The 19,513-nt window shown below is 39.2% G+C and overlaps 1 protein-coding gene across 1 annotated transcript; it reads right to left on the bottom strand.

Annotated features, from left to right (window-relative positions):
* Nucleotides 1-2,511: 2,511 nt before the first annotated feature.
* HDDC3 (HD domain containing 3) lies at nt 2,512-9,735 on the bottom strand. Its single transcript, XM_075207819.1, has 4 exons — nt 9,552-9,735; nt 8,607-8,662; nt 7,762-8,002; nt 2,512-3,959 (listed from the first exon to the last, which is right to left on the bottom strand). The coding sequence occupies exons 1-4, from the start codon at nt 9,721-9,723 to the stop codon at nt 3,829-3,831; spliced, it is 600 nt and encodes a 199-aa protein (XP_075063920.1). The 5' UTR covers nt 9,724-9,735; the 3' UTR covers nt 2,512-3,828.
* Nucleotides 9,736-19,513: the final 9,778 nt, after the last annotated feature.

Genomic DNA, 19,513 nt, shown 5'->3' with positions numbered 1-19,513 from the left:
TTAGAGTTGATGTCTCTCATTAGTTACACTAAGCGTATAGATGTACGCTAAACTATTCTGTAGAGTACACTAAAGTGTAGAGGTAAACTCTTAGCATAGAAAAATGATAAGCGTAATTAAGTGGCCCCAGAATCTTATGCTTATCAATTTGTGTGAAAGTGATCTTCTGACCATGATCAAATGATCTTTTTAGGTTTGTTTTTTAAAGAAACACAAAGATGTGAATGGGACTTCAGATTCTGTACTTCTAAAATCTAAAATGTTATTCTATAGTAATCGTTCATCATTCCACATGTAAAACATGACAAGATTCTTAGCAACAAGTGTGTGGAAGATATTATTCAGAAGTATAAGATTTTTTTAAAATACATACAATTTCCTATCATAGTAGTCGATTGCCATTCCTTTTATGAGACTGGAGATGTCATTCTTTGTAGTATGTCTCTTAATCCTGCCAGTAATGTTGACAAGTGAGCCCTTTAAGACTATATGAAATATATCTGCAATAATGTGATTTTATAGTAATATCACAATTAGTTCCAGTGCAATCATGTTCATTTCATATGTTAAAAGCCTGGTCTTATCTCCAGCAGAAACCCTATTTATGGGCTTTAGCTTGCAAAATCTACAGAGTTAAGTAGTTTTAACTATTAAAACTTCTAAGTGTTGGGTTTTGAGTTTTATAATAATATATTGATGATTTAATAAGTTCTCATTAACAAAGCTCCTGGCACCTAGCAATTCATAGAATCATCATTTATTTATATAGCGCTAGCAAATTCCGTAGCGCTTTACAATTGGGAAAAAACATTAGTAAGACAATACTGGGTACTACATACATACAGACAGAGAGGTAAGAGAACCCTGCTCACAAGCTTACAGTCTATAGAATCACACCATAGACCTACTGTTCGCATGACCACTTGCGGTTGCCCCAGCTTTTAGCAAATATAGATAATGCCACTTTAAGGTCTACTTCAGAAATTCTATATTACCTGTCCCTTTCCTTGCTGTCCAGGATAAAACGTAAACATAAACCTTCTATTACAGATATGGCTATATAGACATAAAAACATGGTTAATTACCTGCCTTACATGTGGCTTATAGCTATCTGCAATATTGTCCTAATAAAGTGCATAAATAAACATACTATGCATTAAGGATGGTGTTATGGATATTACAAATAAAAAAAAGCTAACATCACTAATCTAAGTACCACCGCCTGTCCTATGTCTATCACCAGTCCTAAAATAAATCATACAAGTTTACTTAGCCTTTTATGTATCGACATATCATTAACATATATTGTTTAAATTACATTTTTATGGACGCAATTTTAAATATTGTTCACCAATGTGTAATTATCTCACAATAGTATAGGGACCCAACCACTGCTGTTTCTCTCTTAAATTAAGATAAAAATAAAAATACTTATATTCAATGATGAGTGAGACAGATGTCGTTCACAACTCTTTCATGTTGAAAGAGGACGTACATACGGGGAGGAAAAATAAACACAAAATAGTGCAACTGTGTGTTCACATAAACATGGTATAATATAATAATAATACAGAAAGTTCTTCTATCTTGAATTCCACACGTCAGTCATCATGTGGTATTTTTATGTTTATTCTTAACTTCATTGACGAGATAAACAGTGCTGCTTGGGTCCCTATACTATTTTGAGATTATTTGAATAAATCAGTGTAGTTGACTAAGGTACATCCCAGAGGCCGTGGACAATTAGGAGCTGAATAGAATTAAAAATTTTTCTGTTCTCAATTTGTAATAATGAAATGAAAAATAGTAAGTAGTACACACAAACACACGGATTCACTTTATTTAAAAAAACAATGATTTACTTTATTAAAAACAATCACAAATCTTAATATACTCTCTAATTATATATGAGGGACACTTTTCCATTGTCACCAGTGGTTCAGCCCTGGAGATGTAGCATTAAATTGCAGCCAAGTGACACCAGTCACCACAATGCTCTTGCCATTTAGTGGAAATTTGAGTTAGTCTCGCTTTAATTCTGGGATGTAAATATAAATAGTGCAGACTTTTGCCTCGCAAGCAGTATAAAGATTAAAACAATAGTGGTTATCCATCATCAGGAAAAAAACAGTGTGGACGAAAAGAATTGAGTGCCTACAAGCTATACAATGATGTATAGTAATTTACACTGACTTCAGTAATAGATAGGATAGTCCATACACAAGTCACTAATACCACTCACAATGGCAAATACATATCCTATATCCATCCATAGCCCAGACATTATCCCCCTTTTTGTACTGTGAATACCAAGGGCTAGATTTACTAAGGTGCGGGTTTGAAAAAGTGGGGATGTTGCCTATAGCAACCAATCAGATTCTAATTGTCATTTTGTAGAAGGTACTAAATAAATGAAAGCTAGAATCTGATTGGTTGCTATAGGCAACATCCCCACTTTTTCAAACCCGCAGCTTAGTAAATCTAGCCCCAAGTTTTCTATTGATTCAGCTAAGAATGGGTTAACAAAATTATGTAGAAGTGGTACATTTTAAGGCTCTTGGCTACCTGGCTTCTGGAATGTCCAGTCTTACTGTAAAAGACTGAAGATAGCATAAATTATGTTGTAGTTTTCATTTCCACAGGATACTTAATGGTTGTGATGTTATCACCAAGGATTTGGGTCTGCCTACCTTTATAGTGTTCTGCTGTAATATAGTATGCCCTGTATTCAGCGATAATTTAAGATTTACAACATAACATTTTCATAGAATTGCCTATTATAATACACAGGGTATGTTACTACAAGTATAAATGTTTGTAAATATCTATATAAAACAGTGAAGTCTCATACCATTGCCCGCAATCAGCGAGCTGTCATAACTTTAGTATGCATTATAATAAGCCTTGTATGTTATAATGAATAACATATCCCATACTATATATTCTGGATCTTAGCAGTCACCTTGGAGATCTATGACCTGTATAAGAGAGGCACAGGCTTTGTGCAGCTATCATGTGCATTTTATGTATGGGTCAGTTGTAATATATTAGGCCCTGTATTCAGGGGTAATTTGTTGGAGTCATTTAGGGTTCACAAACCACCACCTTTTCACAGAATAAGCTATTATAATATATAAGGGATGTGCATATTAATATATGTATACACGTTTGTGAAGAATATTTATATAAACATTGAATTATGATGCCATAGCTCTAGAATTTACCAATAAGCTTTGTGTATTTATAAAGATTAACATATTCCCTGGTGTAAATTCTGGGTATTAGTAAATCACCTCAGAGAACCATGAACTGTATAAAGGCTCAGTCCTTGGTGACTTGCAGGGGCAGATATAATTTGTCACAATTATGTAGTAACCTGGCAGCTATTTTTCTGCGTACATTACCAGCAATTACAGTAAGGTAAACGTGGCTCGTTTTTCCAGTGCAGAAATAAGCCAAGATCCTTATCTACATTAGCACGTGGTAAGCTAGCTGTGAGGTTACTACGGAGCCTCACTGCTAAATGTTCCTACAGTTTTATCATAGAGGGTATATTATTCTCTTAATCAGCATTAAGACTAATTGATGACTAATAATGAAATAAACTGACACTTTTTATAGTTTCTCCTGCTCTTAAAGTCACTGGAGGTGATCTAGGTGTTAAGCAAAACTGCCCAATCTCCTCCATTACAAGCAATACATTTTTTTCAGAAAATAACATGAAAGTCACCACAGTATTATAAACATCAGTAAATAACTTGTAACTCTTTCTTTACTGTATGCAGCACCTATGTGACATAGGTAAGTTTAAATTATATTTTGCAGATTTAGGCTACAATTCCCCTATCTTTGAACAACTGATCCAAATTTCTCTCCATCACTGTGTTTGTGCCTCTCAGACCGTTTACCACTTGGAATGCCCACTGGAAATACTCTTCTACTCGTTGCGTTGACCATCCTATAGAAGAGAAACATGCCCAAGTACAATTAGGAAAATGAATAGCAAAGTGCATATTAAGAGTTACAAAACTTAAGAGTGCTTCCTCTTCATTCTACAAGTTAAATAAATGAAAATTGTGACATATAATAAAATGTGCATCATTTAAAGCACATTTGTTAATACTATTGCTTGTTAATGTAAATTAGCCAATCAAAAGGCAGCAATTCAATGTATAAAAGCATGCATACATGGTCAAGAGGTTCAGTTGTTGTTCAGACCAAACACCAGTATGGGGAAGAAATGTGATCTAAGTACTTTGACCATAGAATGATTATTGGTGTCAGACAGGGTGGTTTGAGTATTGAAGTGGATGGGCTACAGCAGCAGCAGACCACCTGTAGCCCAATAACAGGAAACAGACTGCAGTGGGCACAGGCTCTCCAAAACCAGACAGATGAAGATTGCAAAAGCGTCTCCCAGTTTGATAAGCCTCTATTTCTCCTGCAGCATGCAGATGGTAGGGTTAGAATTTGTCGTAAACAACATAAATCCATCCTGGCTTGTGTCAGTAGTGCGGGTTAGTGGTGGTGTGTAAAGGTGTGGGCAATGTTTTCTGACACCTTAATACACACCATGTCACATCATCATCATTTATTTATACAATGCCAACATATTCCGTAGCGCTTTACAATTGGGGACAAACACAGTAAATTAATAAATAAACTGGGTAAAACAGACAAATAGTTGAGAAGGCCCTGCTCGCAAGCTTACAATCTATGGGACAATGGGAGATTGATACATGAGGTTAAGTATACATTTTGCATTTCGGCCCAGCCAGACTGCAAAGGTAAAAGTGACTCATAAGCTAAATGATCCTGTTACACAACAATGTTGGTCAGGGGGTAGTTGTCTTGTGTGAACTTGTGTAACGGGTGGTAGTAGGGTAATGTAGTGAGGTTAAGAGGGTAGTTGAGGAATATTATAAGCTTGTCTGAAGAGGTGGGTTTTCAGAGAATGCTTGAAAGTTTGTAGACCAGAGGAGAGTTTTAAACACAAGTCATCTCAAGCTGGTTCCACGAACATGACAATTTTAAATACATAGAAAAAAATAAGGGACTCATTGTTTAGAGTTAGTACCACCATATTAGTAGAAGTGCCTTGACAGGGTGGATGGCTTACCATACACTTACAAGTGTGAGCAACTGAGATTTCTGCATTTTTAGGTATAAATAGAAATAGCAACTTCTGTGCTGGCTATAGCAGTATGCTGGGGGATTTTTCTCTGTGTTTGTTTCTTTCAGGATTACCCCACCCTTTCAAGCACCTGCTATGAACCTATAAATTGATTGAGCAACTTCCACGTCTGTTTTAATTGTTGAATACATGCCAGAATTCAGGCTGTTCTGGGAGGAAAGAGGGGTCCTACCCAGTACTAGAAAGGTGTATCTAATTAAGTGGCCACTTACTATATTTATACACATTAGTTGCACTGTATAAACAGAGTAGTCATGGCATAATTTATTTCTGCACATTAATCTTCTTTGCCTCCCTGAACTAATCTTGACCTTTTCTACCCCTTCCTCATTTCTTCCACTGACCTCAAAACTTTTTCCCATTAGAACCTATATTGTATGGGTCGTAGTGCTAGCTTATTCATATTTTATTTAGTTCTATTTGTACCTCTCACATAGGTAAGAGAATCTACCATGCGTTTGATGCAGTCCGATTTCCTGGAACTGAATACATTTTAATAACGTGAAATCCACTGTAGAAGACAGAAAATCTCTGGGTCAGAGCTGGGACTAGCATTGGTTATAGAGGTCCAGGTCATGGTGGTGTCGCAATCACACTTCTATCATGTCAGTGCAGCACTATTTTGAATGTATAATAGCTGGGCAGATGACAAACATTTGAAATGACTCACACCACACAGCACTGGTTAGCATTGCCTCTTCTTGCTTTGTGGTGCAGCCACAGAGGAGCAGGTTCCAAAACCACTCCAGGGCCAGTAACTTCTCCATGTCTGCACATGCTGAGAAACACTCTACAAGGACGTAAATCAATGCAACACTCAGGTGTCCCCCTGCCAGAATAAAGCTGCTGCAGAACAGACACATAAATCATAGAGGTTCCATAGTGCCAGACAGTCATCTTACAGATAGGACAAACATGAGGACTTATGTATCACCTGAGGTCTCTCCTTATTGCACAACCCATTACTGGGTGAAGGGAGAAACAGTCTCTATCTGTTCTGCAGCTGTTTTATGCCAGCAGGCAGTGAAATCAGAGGTGAGGTGAAGGGGAATGGAGCTGATCTGATTTACATAATTAGAGTTTATTACTAACTTGGTGCCATCACGTGAGACATGACACAAATACCATGAAGAGTCAAACAATATTTTTTAGCATTGAAACATGGATTCTATCACTTCAGATGTTTTGAAATCTGCTCCTCTGTTGCTGCACGAGTGAGGATGAGGTGGAAAGGGTTTATATTACCAGGCAGGTCATATGGAATTAATATACCCCCATCAATATGTATTCAAAATGGCACTGCATTCAGATTAATAGGACAGGACCTCACTGTAACAGTGGAAAATGGAGTCATCAAATCAATACAAATAAGGGCCTGTGGACGGCAGTTCAGGATGGCTGCACTTTAGATCCTACCTCCCACATCTTCTTACAAATAGAAAAGTATTTGTGAAGGCAATGGGAATTTACAGCGTAGTACTGACAAGCTTCATTACACCAAGGATGATCTACTGTAATACCATCTAAGTTCAGCTGTTGGACCCAGTGAGTTGACTGCTCATTACTGATACCATCTCAGTTTCTCCTTTGGTGACCTCCACGGTCGCCTTGGCTGCCGCCACAACTTCTGCCAACATGGGAAATCAAGTGTCCAGCAGCAAAAATGATGCCTGAGAAAAGTACCGGGCACACAGCTTATCTGAGCTGGCAGATAACCACAAGAATACAGAGCACAAATGTAAAAGCCTTTTCCAGAACTAGAAAAGGAAGTAGATTTGGTTAATGTAAATGCTGAAGGACAGTCATGGACTATTCTAAGATTTCTGCAATGACCAATTCAACTTTCACGTATCCATCACTGGGCAGGGTCATCATTACCTTCTGTTTTCTGTAATTTTATGTAGGTTCCCTCAGGGTAGAGAACTGTGTAATATGTCATTGTTTCATAAATAAACAATAATAATAGTAAATAAATTATACAATAAATTAAACTTAAAAACAACTGTTGAAAGGGATTGTTCAGATTGATGTGAATGGGTTCTCTGTACAGCGCTGCGGAAGTAGTGGCGCTATATAAATAAGTGATGATGATGATGTGATGATGATTGGTGGGGGTCCCCCACTTCCCTGAAAAAACACCATTTATAATATGGAGAACAAAGTTTTCAGCTCAGGGAGTCATTCTAGGGATCTGTTCATACAGAAGAGTGTACTGAATGGGGCACCATGTGACCCGGTCAGTTGCTGAATTAGATGTCACATTCCCATCCTACAGCACTGACCACTGTCTGCTCCTCACAGTGAGAACAAGTGCAGCACAGCTGATATCACCACATCAGGGAGTACCCCCGAAATATTAGATTTGTGCCAAACTTAAGGGTTTTTTTGTTCAATATTTTTAAATACAAAACTGTAGAGAAGTTTTTTTAATAATAGATAAGTCTGGATAATATTGGCTATAAGCTACTTTTATTTTGATAAAAATGAACGGATATGAAGTCAATGCTAAAAACTTCTTGTTGTGCACAGCTACTAGACAAGTATGTCTCATAATTAGTATAATTACCTTTAGGAGTGCTGCGGTCCAGGTCCCGTAGGTTGTACAACTTGTCTGCCAATTTGACCAGCTTGGCCTTGTGGCTGCAGTGTGCTGCATGCTCTATCTGCAGCTGCTTTCTTTTCATTTTTGGCAGTGTCTTATCATCAGTCACCTCCTCTACTATTCTCCTGACCTCTTGCCCAAACTTCACCTCAATTTCCAGAAATGTTGTGTTGGTATCTTCAACAGTATCATGCAGCAGAGCTGCCTGGGAAACAAATTAATGAAAGGATATAGGTATTTTTGCTGGTAAATGTTATCTTACGCTTCAGAATTAAATATTTACCACTACATATATATACACACACATTCTTGGTTACAATAAACGGTAATTCCCACCATGACAAAATTATTTCTTGGGTAGAATTAGACCAGACATGTTGCAGGAGAGGTGCTTTAAACAAACAAAACTTCAAGCAGTGTTGTCAAGGCCCCTTCCATGTGATCTTCATATTCATTCACTAAAGGCATCAAGGCAACTACCAGGCCAGAGGATTGGGGTTGGGAAGGATGCAGGTAAATTATATTTTCTTATCTAACCCAATTTCACCAAGGTTTTAGTTTTCTCCTTTAATGGGACATTGCACTCTAGAAATAATTATATTGTTTGACTTGTCTTGTAGAGTAAAGCAAGGATACCACTGTATCGCAATTCTAGTGACATACGGTGTGGCAAAGGCAAAGACTAAAAAAAACCCAAAAAAACAAAAACAAAAACTAACTTCTTTTGGAAGGTGTTCAAGTAAATTACAGAAATACATTGTAAGAGGCTTTGAGTTGACCAAAATGTGACATTTTACACACATCTTTACCTGCAGCACTGCTAGATCACTGATTCCAGCCTCATGAGATAATATCCTAGCCACACCTACAATATAAAGCAATACAAAGAGTGAAAAATCATTGATTGAAAGAGGGATACAAGCTCTGATAAATTAGGTTTTTTGGAGCTTGCTAAATAGCCCCAGACCGCAGCCCCAATTCAAAATGATGGGGACTCCGGTATAATGTGAACCTTAGCCTACTTCAAGTGTTAGGCTTTTGTTACATAGTAGTGCTACTAAAAAATGCCAAAAACATGCGGAAAAAGTCATTTCCATATGGTTTATGACTTAATACATGGGCCCCATTGTGTCTGATCAGCCAACAGCTTAACAAATAAAGATCAATGTTTTGCTAGTAAAAAATGAAGCTGTTAATATGCAATATAAAAGCAATATTATACAAAATTGCTATAGTAATATTAACAGTGAGAATACATTTTATAGCTTTTACTTTTGCAACTAAACCTACATAATTGGAAAACAACAGGTAGTTTGGTGTACAGGTCACAGGCTTCCTCCTAGTTACAGTTTGTATTGTATTTTCATTAGTATGCACTGCTCCAATACAAGCCCTGCTTACTGAAGAAATATGAAACATGACTTCAGTTATTTCAGTGGTTTTAGTTTAGGTCTCAAGGAATTGGTACCCCCTATACTTTGAAAAGTATCAGTATATAGGATATGTGTCATCATCGTATATTATACTCTCTCCTTATTGCCCAGGTAAGTCATGCTTCTCATAGCAATGGGTAATAACAGGATAATAGAACGATGTACATGATAAAACGAACAATAGAACCTTTACTTGAAATCACACATACAATAGTTCGCTTCTCCGTTTGAAACGTCAAAAAAAACATACTTGGAAAAAATAACATTATTATATAAGTAGTGGGGTAGCAAGTGCTGGTGTGTAACATGGAAGCTAATTACCTATGGGGTGGTTAATATAAGGCGTCTCCTCAACATCCTTTCTCCTTTGCAGTCTATGCTTCACGGCAGCAAAATCTGCCGTCTCTATAATGAGAGCAGCCTCAGACCCCATTGTAAGCACAGATGTATAGTACACCCAGCATGGATCGCCCCATAGAGCTACACGGAGCATGCGCAGTGCCTCTCTTCCGGGGTCCGGCCCCTGTACTACATCTACTGCCCGCAGGGGGGCACTAAGCACACAGAGGTCATTTTTGACAAGGGCACGTTGAATGGCTGCACTGCTTACAGGAGGTCAGGTTAGGTTTGATTGACATGTGTAGCTCGAGCATGCTTGACTAAAGTGGTGTTGCTACAAACGTTCAACAATAATCTTGACACAACAAAATCAGTATTTTTTCCTGCTTAAATATAGCAGGGAAAAAGTAATAAAGTGCTTGAAAGGACGGCCACCCCCCAAGCTGGTCCCTTAGGCTACTTTGAACTGGGTCACCTGTATTTTTATTTATTTTTTTATTTAAAATGTTCTTAATAGGCTGCTGAGTCCAGTCTTGGCCCCCAGCCCCTCCCCTGGTCACCCCCTTCATGACAATTTTAAGTTTGGAGCGCTTACATTTCATCTGGAATATCTTATTTTCTTTTATTACCAAAGAAAATTTTATGTAGATTTTCTTAGGAGAGACATCTTTGGCTGCATATTCAACATATAAACATCTAGTTCGATATTTTAGAGGGGTAGGGGGTGATCAGGGTGCAAAATTAGGAGAAAAATACATATTTAGAGATCCTGATTCTTAACTTTACAGTTAGTGCAAGTTCATGAATTTACCCAAAGATTTAGGGGTCTATTTCAGTGGTGGGAACTTGCACCCCCCACCAACGAAAAGGGTGGATTCAGCCAGTTATCACTGGTTCGTCAGAACAAATACCTAATTTTAGGTTCGGTTCTGCAAACCAGTGACTACAGGCTGAATCCACCCTTTTCGTTGGTGTGGGGACAAGGTTCCTTAAAAACAAAACAAAAAAAAACACCTGTCTGTGGTGTCAGCACTCCTCCTCCCTGCTGCGTCCACACTGAATGTCAGGCGTCACGCCTGACATTCAGTGAGGAGTGATGCAGAGAGGAGTTGGCGGCAAGCAAGAAGACAAAAGAGACGAGAAGAAAGAAGTGAAGGAACGGAAGCAAGGAGCGCAAAGGCAGCATGTCAGAGTGTGAAGGGACAAGCAAAGGCAGCATGGCACAGGGTTTTGAGGGGCAAAGGCAGCATGGCACTGTTTTGAGGGGCAAAGGCGGCATGGCACAGTGTTTTGAGGGGCAAAACACATTTTTGTATACTTAGAACGGTCATTAGGGCACAGAACCAGTTGTTAATTTATTTTAAGCCCACCACTGGTCTATTTACTATATGTGTGAAGTGTACTATGATAGACAATATTATGTATCGCAACTTGACGCTGCAATGCAAAATGTTGTAACATATGTATTTACTAAAACTTAACTTCTTTAAAGTGCAATGCGAAAGTACCCCTCTTCTGCAATAGAGGATGGGTCTTCACATTACTTCTTACTCTGCTGCTGTGGTCTTAAACAAGGTTCTTCCGTACTTTTGATCAGGTGCGCATGCGCAGTTTACAGGCTGTGCAAGTTCATGTGTCTGCAACATCGGTTGCCTGAGATGGCGTTAGGATTTTAAGATTTGCTACGAAAAGTAATGTTTGTCATAGCTTAATAAATTGGATACCTCCTTCGCAGTCCAAATATTGCTCTTTGGGGTAAATGAGTTATAACAGCAAATCAGATTTCTCCTTTGTTGATCCCTTGATAAATAATATCCTGGAAAGCTGTGGTTTTCTACATTTTTATGTCTGAAGTTTTAGGGATTTTATAGAGTAAAATCAATTTTTGATGTTTTCTAACACTATATAGTATAATATAAAACATTAAATGATACAAGGCTATCCATCCTGTGTCCCCATCTCCTGTGTAATAAAGATAATGGCAGTCAAAGCATATGGACTCAGAAATAAGAATGGTACCTTAGCATTTGTTATTTACAAGCCTATTATGTTATCTGGACTTTTTTTTTTTTTTTTTCAATAATGATTTTATTAAAGTTTTTCCTTTTTGTTACATGGAATACACATAAAACAAAAAAACACAGAAAAGACATACATTGTAAATTACAAGAGATGAATGGGGGAGGGCAGAGGGGGAAGGGAGAGAGGGAGGCAGTACATATCAATACATATCAATACAAGTCAATAGCATGACACAGAACCAATCTCAACCATTTACATTGTTTACATATCATTTGAGACGCAGTAAAGATATTAGATAATAGATAGGAGCCCTTGGATATTACTGTGGGGGGTTAGATGGAGTGCCCCCGGGGGCGGGGAGAGCTAAAGGCTTGGAGACATAGTGATTCCACGGGAACCATATGATGTGGGGACAGGAGGCAGAGGAAGAGTAAGGGACTCCCAACGTTTCCATGTCGCAACTTAATTGAACCTTGGAAATTATCTTGACTATGGAGGGCAGCGTAGTTGTTTTCCAGGCTTGGGCAATCACCGCACGGGTAGCTATAAAGATGTGGCCTATGAGATACCGATCCCCTAATAACACTTGTGGGGGAAAGAAATGTAAGAGGGCAACTTCTGGTGTACAAGGAATTGGGGTTCGAATAATTTTAGATATTAAGGCATACACCTCTGCCCACAAAACTCTGACCACTGGACAACTCCAAAACACATGGAAAATATCCCCTATCTCTCCACATCCACACCAACAGGTCCTGGACTGATCTGGCCATATCTTATGCAACCTATCGGGGGTCATATAGAGTCTGTAAAGCAACTTATAAAGCATCTCCGAGTGGTTCAAACACCTCGACATCCTATGGGCATTTTGGTAAATTTTGTCCCACTGTTCCGGCTCAAATTCCTGGCCAATATCCCTATCCCAAGCTAGCTGGGAAGAGGCTTTTATCGGGTGATGACTTGTGTTGAGGTGGGTGTACCAGAAGGAGATAGCCGCTTTATTACTTCCAGATGAGAGTCTGGAGAGAAAGAGAGCTGGTGGGTATTGTAGGGAGGAGCCCGGTGGGTGCAAGGAATGTAACCAATGCCTAATCTGAAGGCACTTGTAGAAATCTTGATTGGGGATGCAGAATTTATCCCTCAGTTCTGAGAAGGGTAATAGCCCTGATTCAGAATAGAGCAATTTAAGACTAGTGATGCCCCTTGAACACCATAGGGAGAGGTTTAGATTGGGAATAAGTTTCGATACTGCACGGAGGGAAAGATTAGAGGTCGGGAGGTTGACGAGGTTAGAGGTCTTTAGGAATTTATCCCAGATTGTAAGTGCATCTCTCGTGAGACGTGGGAGGGTAGCCTGGGGAGGTCTCCAAAACCTGGGTATCCAGAGAAGATCAGCCAGTGGGAATGTACTATTGAGGCCTCTCTCCAGGTCGACCCAGGATTTAAGGGAACTTGGTAGAGACCAATCTCGAAGCTGAGCAAGGATGGCCGCTTCCTGGTATTTGACCAAATCTGGTAAGGCCAAACCCCCAGTCTTTTTTGAGCGTGCCATAATTGTGTAAGCTAGTTTAGGCGGTTTCCCCTTCCATACATAAGAGGTAAGTAGGTTGCGTAATTTGTCCATATAAAATTTGGGCAACTTAAAAGGCAAAGTCCTAAATAGATACATCATTTTGGGCAGGAGGGACATTTTAAACGCGGATATCCTGCCTAACCAGGAGACCTCATGGTGTTGCCACGCTTTTACTAGTGTATTTAATTGTAACAGTAGCGGACCATAGTTAGCCTCCAAGAAAGTGTCTAAATGGGGGGTTATCATGATTCCTAAATAGGGCATGGAAAGGGACCTCCAAGAGTATGGGAAGGCTGTCTTGAGGCGACCTAAGAGGGGCTCTGCCAAGTTAATCGGGAGAGCATCTGTTTTAGTTGTGTTTAATTTGTAATAAGAGGCCCTTCCAAACTCCTGTAGCAAATCGTGTAAGAGTGGGAGTGAGGTCTCCGGGCTAGTCACGTACAACAAGATGTCGTCCGCAAAAAGGCATAGTTTGTGCGTAGAAGTCGCTAAGGTGATGTCTGGGAGTTGAGGATGTTGCCTGATTTGCTCGGCCAAGGGTTCAATGGCCAAGAGGAAAATGAGGGGCGAGAGGGGACAGCCTTGTCTGGTACCATTTGAGAGTGTAAATTTAGCTGATGAGAAGCCGTTGCTATACACCGTTGCGGAGGGGCCCTTATACAAAGCTAATATGGATTGCAATATTCCCCCACTAAAACCGAACCGAGCAAGGACTTCAGCCATATAGCCCCAGTGAAGCCTATCGAAGGCTTTCTCCGCATCTAATGACATAATTAGCAGTTCATGATGGTGTTTCTTGGCTTGTTCTAGAATATTAATCGTTCTACGTGTATTGTCGGATGCTTGTCTTCCGAGGACGAAGCCTACCTGATCTGGGTGGATCAAAGCCGGGATAAGGGGATTAAGCCTATTAGCAATCAATTTGGCGTAGATTTTAATATCCGTATTAAGAAGGGAAATTGGTCTATAGTTCTGGCATTTAGTTGGGTCCTTGCCGGGCTTGGGAATCGTGACAATACGGGACTCTAGCATATCCGAAGGGAAATTTCCCTGGTGGGTGCCTGCATTAAATAACTGATCGAGGAGTGGGATAAGGTCGGTGTGGAATGTAGCATAAAAATTATTAATAAATCCATCAGGTCCTGGAGCTTTATCTTTAGGTAGGGATTTAATAACTTGTGCAATTTCAGACTGTGACCATGGGGCGTTCAATGAAATTAAAGCGTCAGGGTCCAAGGATGGTTTATCTGGACTTTTTGAGCTCAACTAAACACCATCATCATCTTATAAAGCGCCACTAAACATCTAACGATATTGCTCTCCAAAGGCCTGTAGGAGTGTATCTAACTATATTTTATGACAGTGGGGCTGATGCAGAGTTGGATGCAAAATGGAAGTAAATTACTCTTAAAAAAAAAAAAAAAAGAGCACAGAAAATGAGTGAATGGGCCACTCCAAAGGCCATGGTCAGAATCAAACTCATGACCCCAGTGCTGCGAGGCAGAAATCCTAACCACTAAGCCACTGCACATATTATTATTATTTATTAATAAGGTGCCACAGATACTGTAGCGCTGGATACAGACACAAGTAACATATAGATGAGGTAAGACATAAGTAGCACAGATGACTGTCAGTAATGTTAAGGTGACTCATACAGAGTGCAGCAAAATGCATGTCAGGACGTACAAGGGAGTCAGACAGTAGACAGACATGGGACAATAGGGAGAGAGGATCCTGCAGATGAGAGCTTACATTCTAGAGACAGTAGGAGCAACTGGAAGAAAATAGAGATGGCAGTTGAAGAAAGAGGAGGTGATGGAGAAGATGAACTAAGGGTGGTAGGGTAGGCGAGCTTGAAAAGGTGAGTTTTGAGCGAGCATTTAAAGAATTGAAGACTGGGGGAAAGTGGAGTGAGGCGATATAGGGGGTTCCAAACATTGGGGGCAGCACGCATATGCACTTGGTTTACTCGGTCATCATTACTTAGTAACTACTAATACTAATTAGCTTGGTAATAAAAGGCTTAGTGTATTCTGACACTGATTTCTACTACAAGAGAATAGTCATATTATTCAGTCCAAACATCCTCCATATGAAATATCAGGTCTTCTTTATTGCAGTTGTTAATGAAATCCAAGTATTTACACTGCTAAAAGCAAAGATATAAATGTTGATAGTGTGCTACTTACTTTTGGCTGCAAAGTTAATTTCTGTTGTGCAACAAGTAGCAGAAATCCTTCCCCTGAGCGGTCTGGGAGATTTGTATATAGTTGTTTGCTCTTGGAATGTTCCTGCCATCCAGTGGCTCCAGTGGCATAACCGCTTCTATAAATCAAAACGTCTGCTTTTGGCGTGGGTGTTCTGCTCTGCCTCTGATATATATTCAGAATGTAAATATTGTGGAGCTGCCCGACGCTTAGGCACGGTGGACAGCAATGGGACTTAGTTACAGGAGCCATCAAGGTTCAAAAAGGCTTGGAAGTTCATTGTGATACACTGCTATAGAGCATTTGTCCAGCTTCAAAGTAAGTGGGGAAAAATGCCAGTATATCATACCATCCCACTTCGACCACTGGTTGGTTATAAGTATCTAACATTTTGAAAGTGGTTTGTTAGACTTTCCAACATAGTCCAAAATGGGGCAGCACGGTGGCTAAGTGGTTAGCACTTCTGCCTTACAGCACTGGGGTCATGAGTTCAATTCCCGACCATGGCCTTATCTGTGTGGAGTTTGTATGTTCTCCCCGTGTTTGCGTGGGTTTCCTCCGCGTGTTCCGGTTTCCTCCCAAGCTCACAAAAAAACATACTAGTAGGTTAATTATCTGCTCTCAAATTGACCCTAGTCTGTGTGTGTGTATTAGGGAATTTAGACTGTAAGCCCCAATGGGGCAGGGAGATGTGAGCGAGTTCTCTGTACAGTAATGCGGAATTAGTGGCGCTATATAAATAAATGGTGATGATTAGTTTTCCATGCGAATGGAAGACTTGATCACAGTAATTTTCGTAGTTCAATTTTTTTAAAAAGCTATTAAGATTTAGCCATTTAAGCTCAAACAGGCAACATTTTAGTTTATTTAAGTAATGTCATTAAGAACAGCAAACTTCAAACAGCGAACGCAAGTTGAAAGTTTGTGGTTCAAGTGCAGTTGAAGCAGACGGGACTGGCTGATGGTGCTGCAAGCAAGTTCAAGGCTCTTGAACCTGCCAAATTTGATTGAATTTCGAACCAGTTACAATTATACAAGCATCTATACTAATGGTGTTAGCAGGTAGTAGAGATTACACCACCCTGGGAAAGGCCTCTCCTGGGGGAAGTCCTGGTGATGTCATAAGATTTACTCTTCAAACCAACAGAGCAGCGTATAGTATTAACTTTAACCTTTCTTTTACTTTGCTATTTCTCAAGAGAGCCAACACTTTCTGACTACTGTGTTCAAGCTTAGAGAAAAGGAGACCAACCCACCACACAATATAAATATTGGTCTCTAAAACACCCATAAGTCAATGTTAAATTTATAATTGATTTCTGGAGTTAAAATACTTGGGTGCTCTCATAGTAGTGTATTAGAATATACAACATGAAAGAGAGAAAATAACCAATATTAAAATGAGGCACTCTCTGGGCATTAATGAAGGATCTGTGTTAAAGCAGCAATGCAAAGCTAAGTTGGTCGGCAGTCAGTAAGTGGTTAACTTAAAAATAAGGCGAGAGCACAAAGTTTATCCCAATGTAAGAAGCCTAAGGTATGCATTTTAGGCTAGGTACACACTACCGAAATTTCCAACAAATGTGTTATCTACAACGATTGTACCAATGACTAAAGTTCTGATCAGTCTTCTGATTCATGCGTACACAGTATACACATTTTTAATGATTTTTGCACGATTTAGCATCCGGCTGTGATTTTGTCTGTCATAACATCATCTTAAAAGATTGTGGCTCCATACACACTGAACCGATATATATGGTCTCCCTGCAGCAATATGCTAAATAAATTTAAATAAAGTGCTGAACCTGGCGCATAAAACTCCCACAAAGATTCTGGAAAAAGAAATACATTAAAAATACAGATATTGGCGATTGCCCTAAGATTTTTGGCCACAGGAAGGACACTGGCTGATCTCAAATACAGCGCGGCAATTTCCATGCAAGCTCTGGGTTTGATCATACCCAAGACCTGTGAGGCTATCATACAAGTTCTGTGTGGACAATATATGAAAGTTGGTAAGAGAAATACCGTATATACTCGAGGCACCTAATTTTACCACATAAAACCGGGAAAACTTATTGACTCGAGTATAAGCCTAGGGTGGAAAACAGCGCTAATTTAACCACAAAAACCTAAATAAAAATGATAGGTTCAATCTATGAAATCATTTTTAGCTAAACCATAAATAACAGTACATGACAAGGAACATACATAAATGATTATAAAATCATTGGGTACAACCTAACCTAAATAAATAAAAGATAATGTAGGCAATACCCTAGGGTGCTCTTTTGTGATGTAAATTGATGGGTTTGTAAAAAAATGAAAAGTACAGTTTTGACAGGTGGCATCCCTGTATATATGAGAGTTGTAAAATGAAGTAGTTTTCACAGGTGTCAGTTTTGCTTTTACTGAAATTTCATTTTAATTTACATCTGTATTGGAACTTATTTTTATATATGTTTAACCCCAAAGGAAAGGTGTAAATACAGGCGGTTAAAGTAATGTGAACCGTTCCTCTATTAATATGTAACTTATGTGGTATTTAATAAAAAGATAATGATTGTTCTTTATATATGTTTTATGATGCAAGCTTATAAAACGTTTTGATCTATATATCTTTGTGCTAGTTTGTACCCCCCAACTTGTCATCTCACATAATGGATTTAACGGAAACATTTTTTTGTACTGCATAACCATGTAAACTTTTCAGTGTCCCCCAGTTCTGGTCCTGTATGATCAAAACCCTCCGTACCGTTACGCTGTGCGTGAATAGAATGCGGAGAAAGAAAGATCGAAGACACATTTTATATAGAGATTTTTTTACTTACCCCACAGTGGAACGCACGTGCGCTCCAACAACAGGAAGTTCGGCATTTGGAACGCAAGTTTGCGTTCCAAATGCCGAACTTCCTGTTGTTGGAACGCATATGCGTTCCAATGCAGAAGTTAACAGCCGAGGGACCGGACACCAGGTAAGTTCACCCGTGTATAAGCCGGGTGGCCTTTTTCAGCATACAAATATATGCTGAAAAACTCGGCCTATACACGAGTATATATGGTAGTCTGAAAAAAACTTTTTTTTTTAATTAAACTAGAAACTACACATATTAAAAACCACACAAACAAGATATACAGTACAAAATACAGTAGATATGTATAAGCGCTGCTTTTGGCCTATATGCTGTCAGGATATGGAACCCATCTCTGCCTATCAGAGATGGGTTGAAGATGGGAAAGCTAAACAAATATGAGAATTGAGGGCAAACATTGTTTTGTGTCTACAGGGGTATGAGACTCATCTCTGCTGTGCAAAACGAATATTTTAACTTAAATAGGGCAAACATAAAGCATATAGAACACTAATTATAAAAAAAAAAAAAACACCGGTGCCACAGTTGTTCATAATGTAAGTGTTCACTGTTTTCCAATGGTGATGGACTTCATGGAGTCATGAGTTCAATTCCTGACCATGGCCTTATCTGTAAGGAGTTTCTATGTTCTCCACGTGTTTGCGTGGATTTCCTCCGGGTGTTTCGGTTTCCTCCCACACTCCAAAAACATACTGGTAAGTTAATTGGCTGCTAACAAATTGACCCTGGTGTGTGTGTCTGTCCGTGTGTGTGTGCTATATAAATAAATGATGATGATGATTGAAATTTTGTGTCCATGGCCAGGAAACTCCCCAGACCTTAGTCCCATTGAGACCTTGTGGTCCATCCTCAAGAGGCGGGCATTGATTAGGCAAGAATGGGCGTCCATCAGTCAGTATGTGGCCCAATAGTTGATTGACAACATGCCAGGGCGAATTGCAGAGGTCTTTAAAAAGAAGGGTCAACACTGCAAATATTGATTCTTTGCATAAACTTAATGTAATTGCCAATAAAAGCCTCTGACACTTATGTAAAGCTTGTAATTTTACTTCAGTATATCATAGCAACAGCTGACAAAAAGGTCTAAAAACACTGAAGCAGCAAACTTTGTGAAAACCAATTCTTTTGTCATTCTCAAAACTTTTGGCCTTGACAGTAGCGTGTACCCAGCTGTAGTGTGGTAAACTACTAGGTATATTGGGAATCTGACTATTAATCCAGTCTTATAATTTCAGCATCTACTAAGGAATTGTCATTTTAATC

The sequence above is a fragment of the Mixophyes fleayi genome, chromosome 4 (genome assembly GCF_038048845.1).
Source record: "Mixophyes fleayi isolate aMixFle1 chromosome 4, aMixFle1.hap1, whole genome shotgun sequence".
Classification (NCBI taxonomy): Eukaryota; Metazoa; Chordata; class Amphibia; order Anura; family Limnodynastidae; genus Mixophyes; species Mixophyes fleayi.
This window is presented reverse-complemented; position numbering and strand designations above follow the sequence as displayed.

Bases quoted from the DNA above. Each gene is read 5' to 3' on its own strand.
- HDDC3 (XM_075207819.1), bottom strand. From the start codon at position 9,723: ATGCTCCGTGTAGCTCTATGGGGCGATCCATGCTGGGTGTACTATACA. The intron at 8,663-9,551 runs GTAATTAGCTTC...TTTATATTGTAG, and splicing joins TTATATTAACCACCCCATAG to GTGTGGCTAGGATATTATCT. The intron at 3,960-7,761 runs GTAATTATACTA...TCTCTTCTATAG, and splicing joins GGACCGCAGCACTCCTAAAG to GATGGTCAACGCAACGAGTA.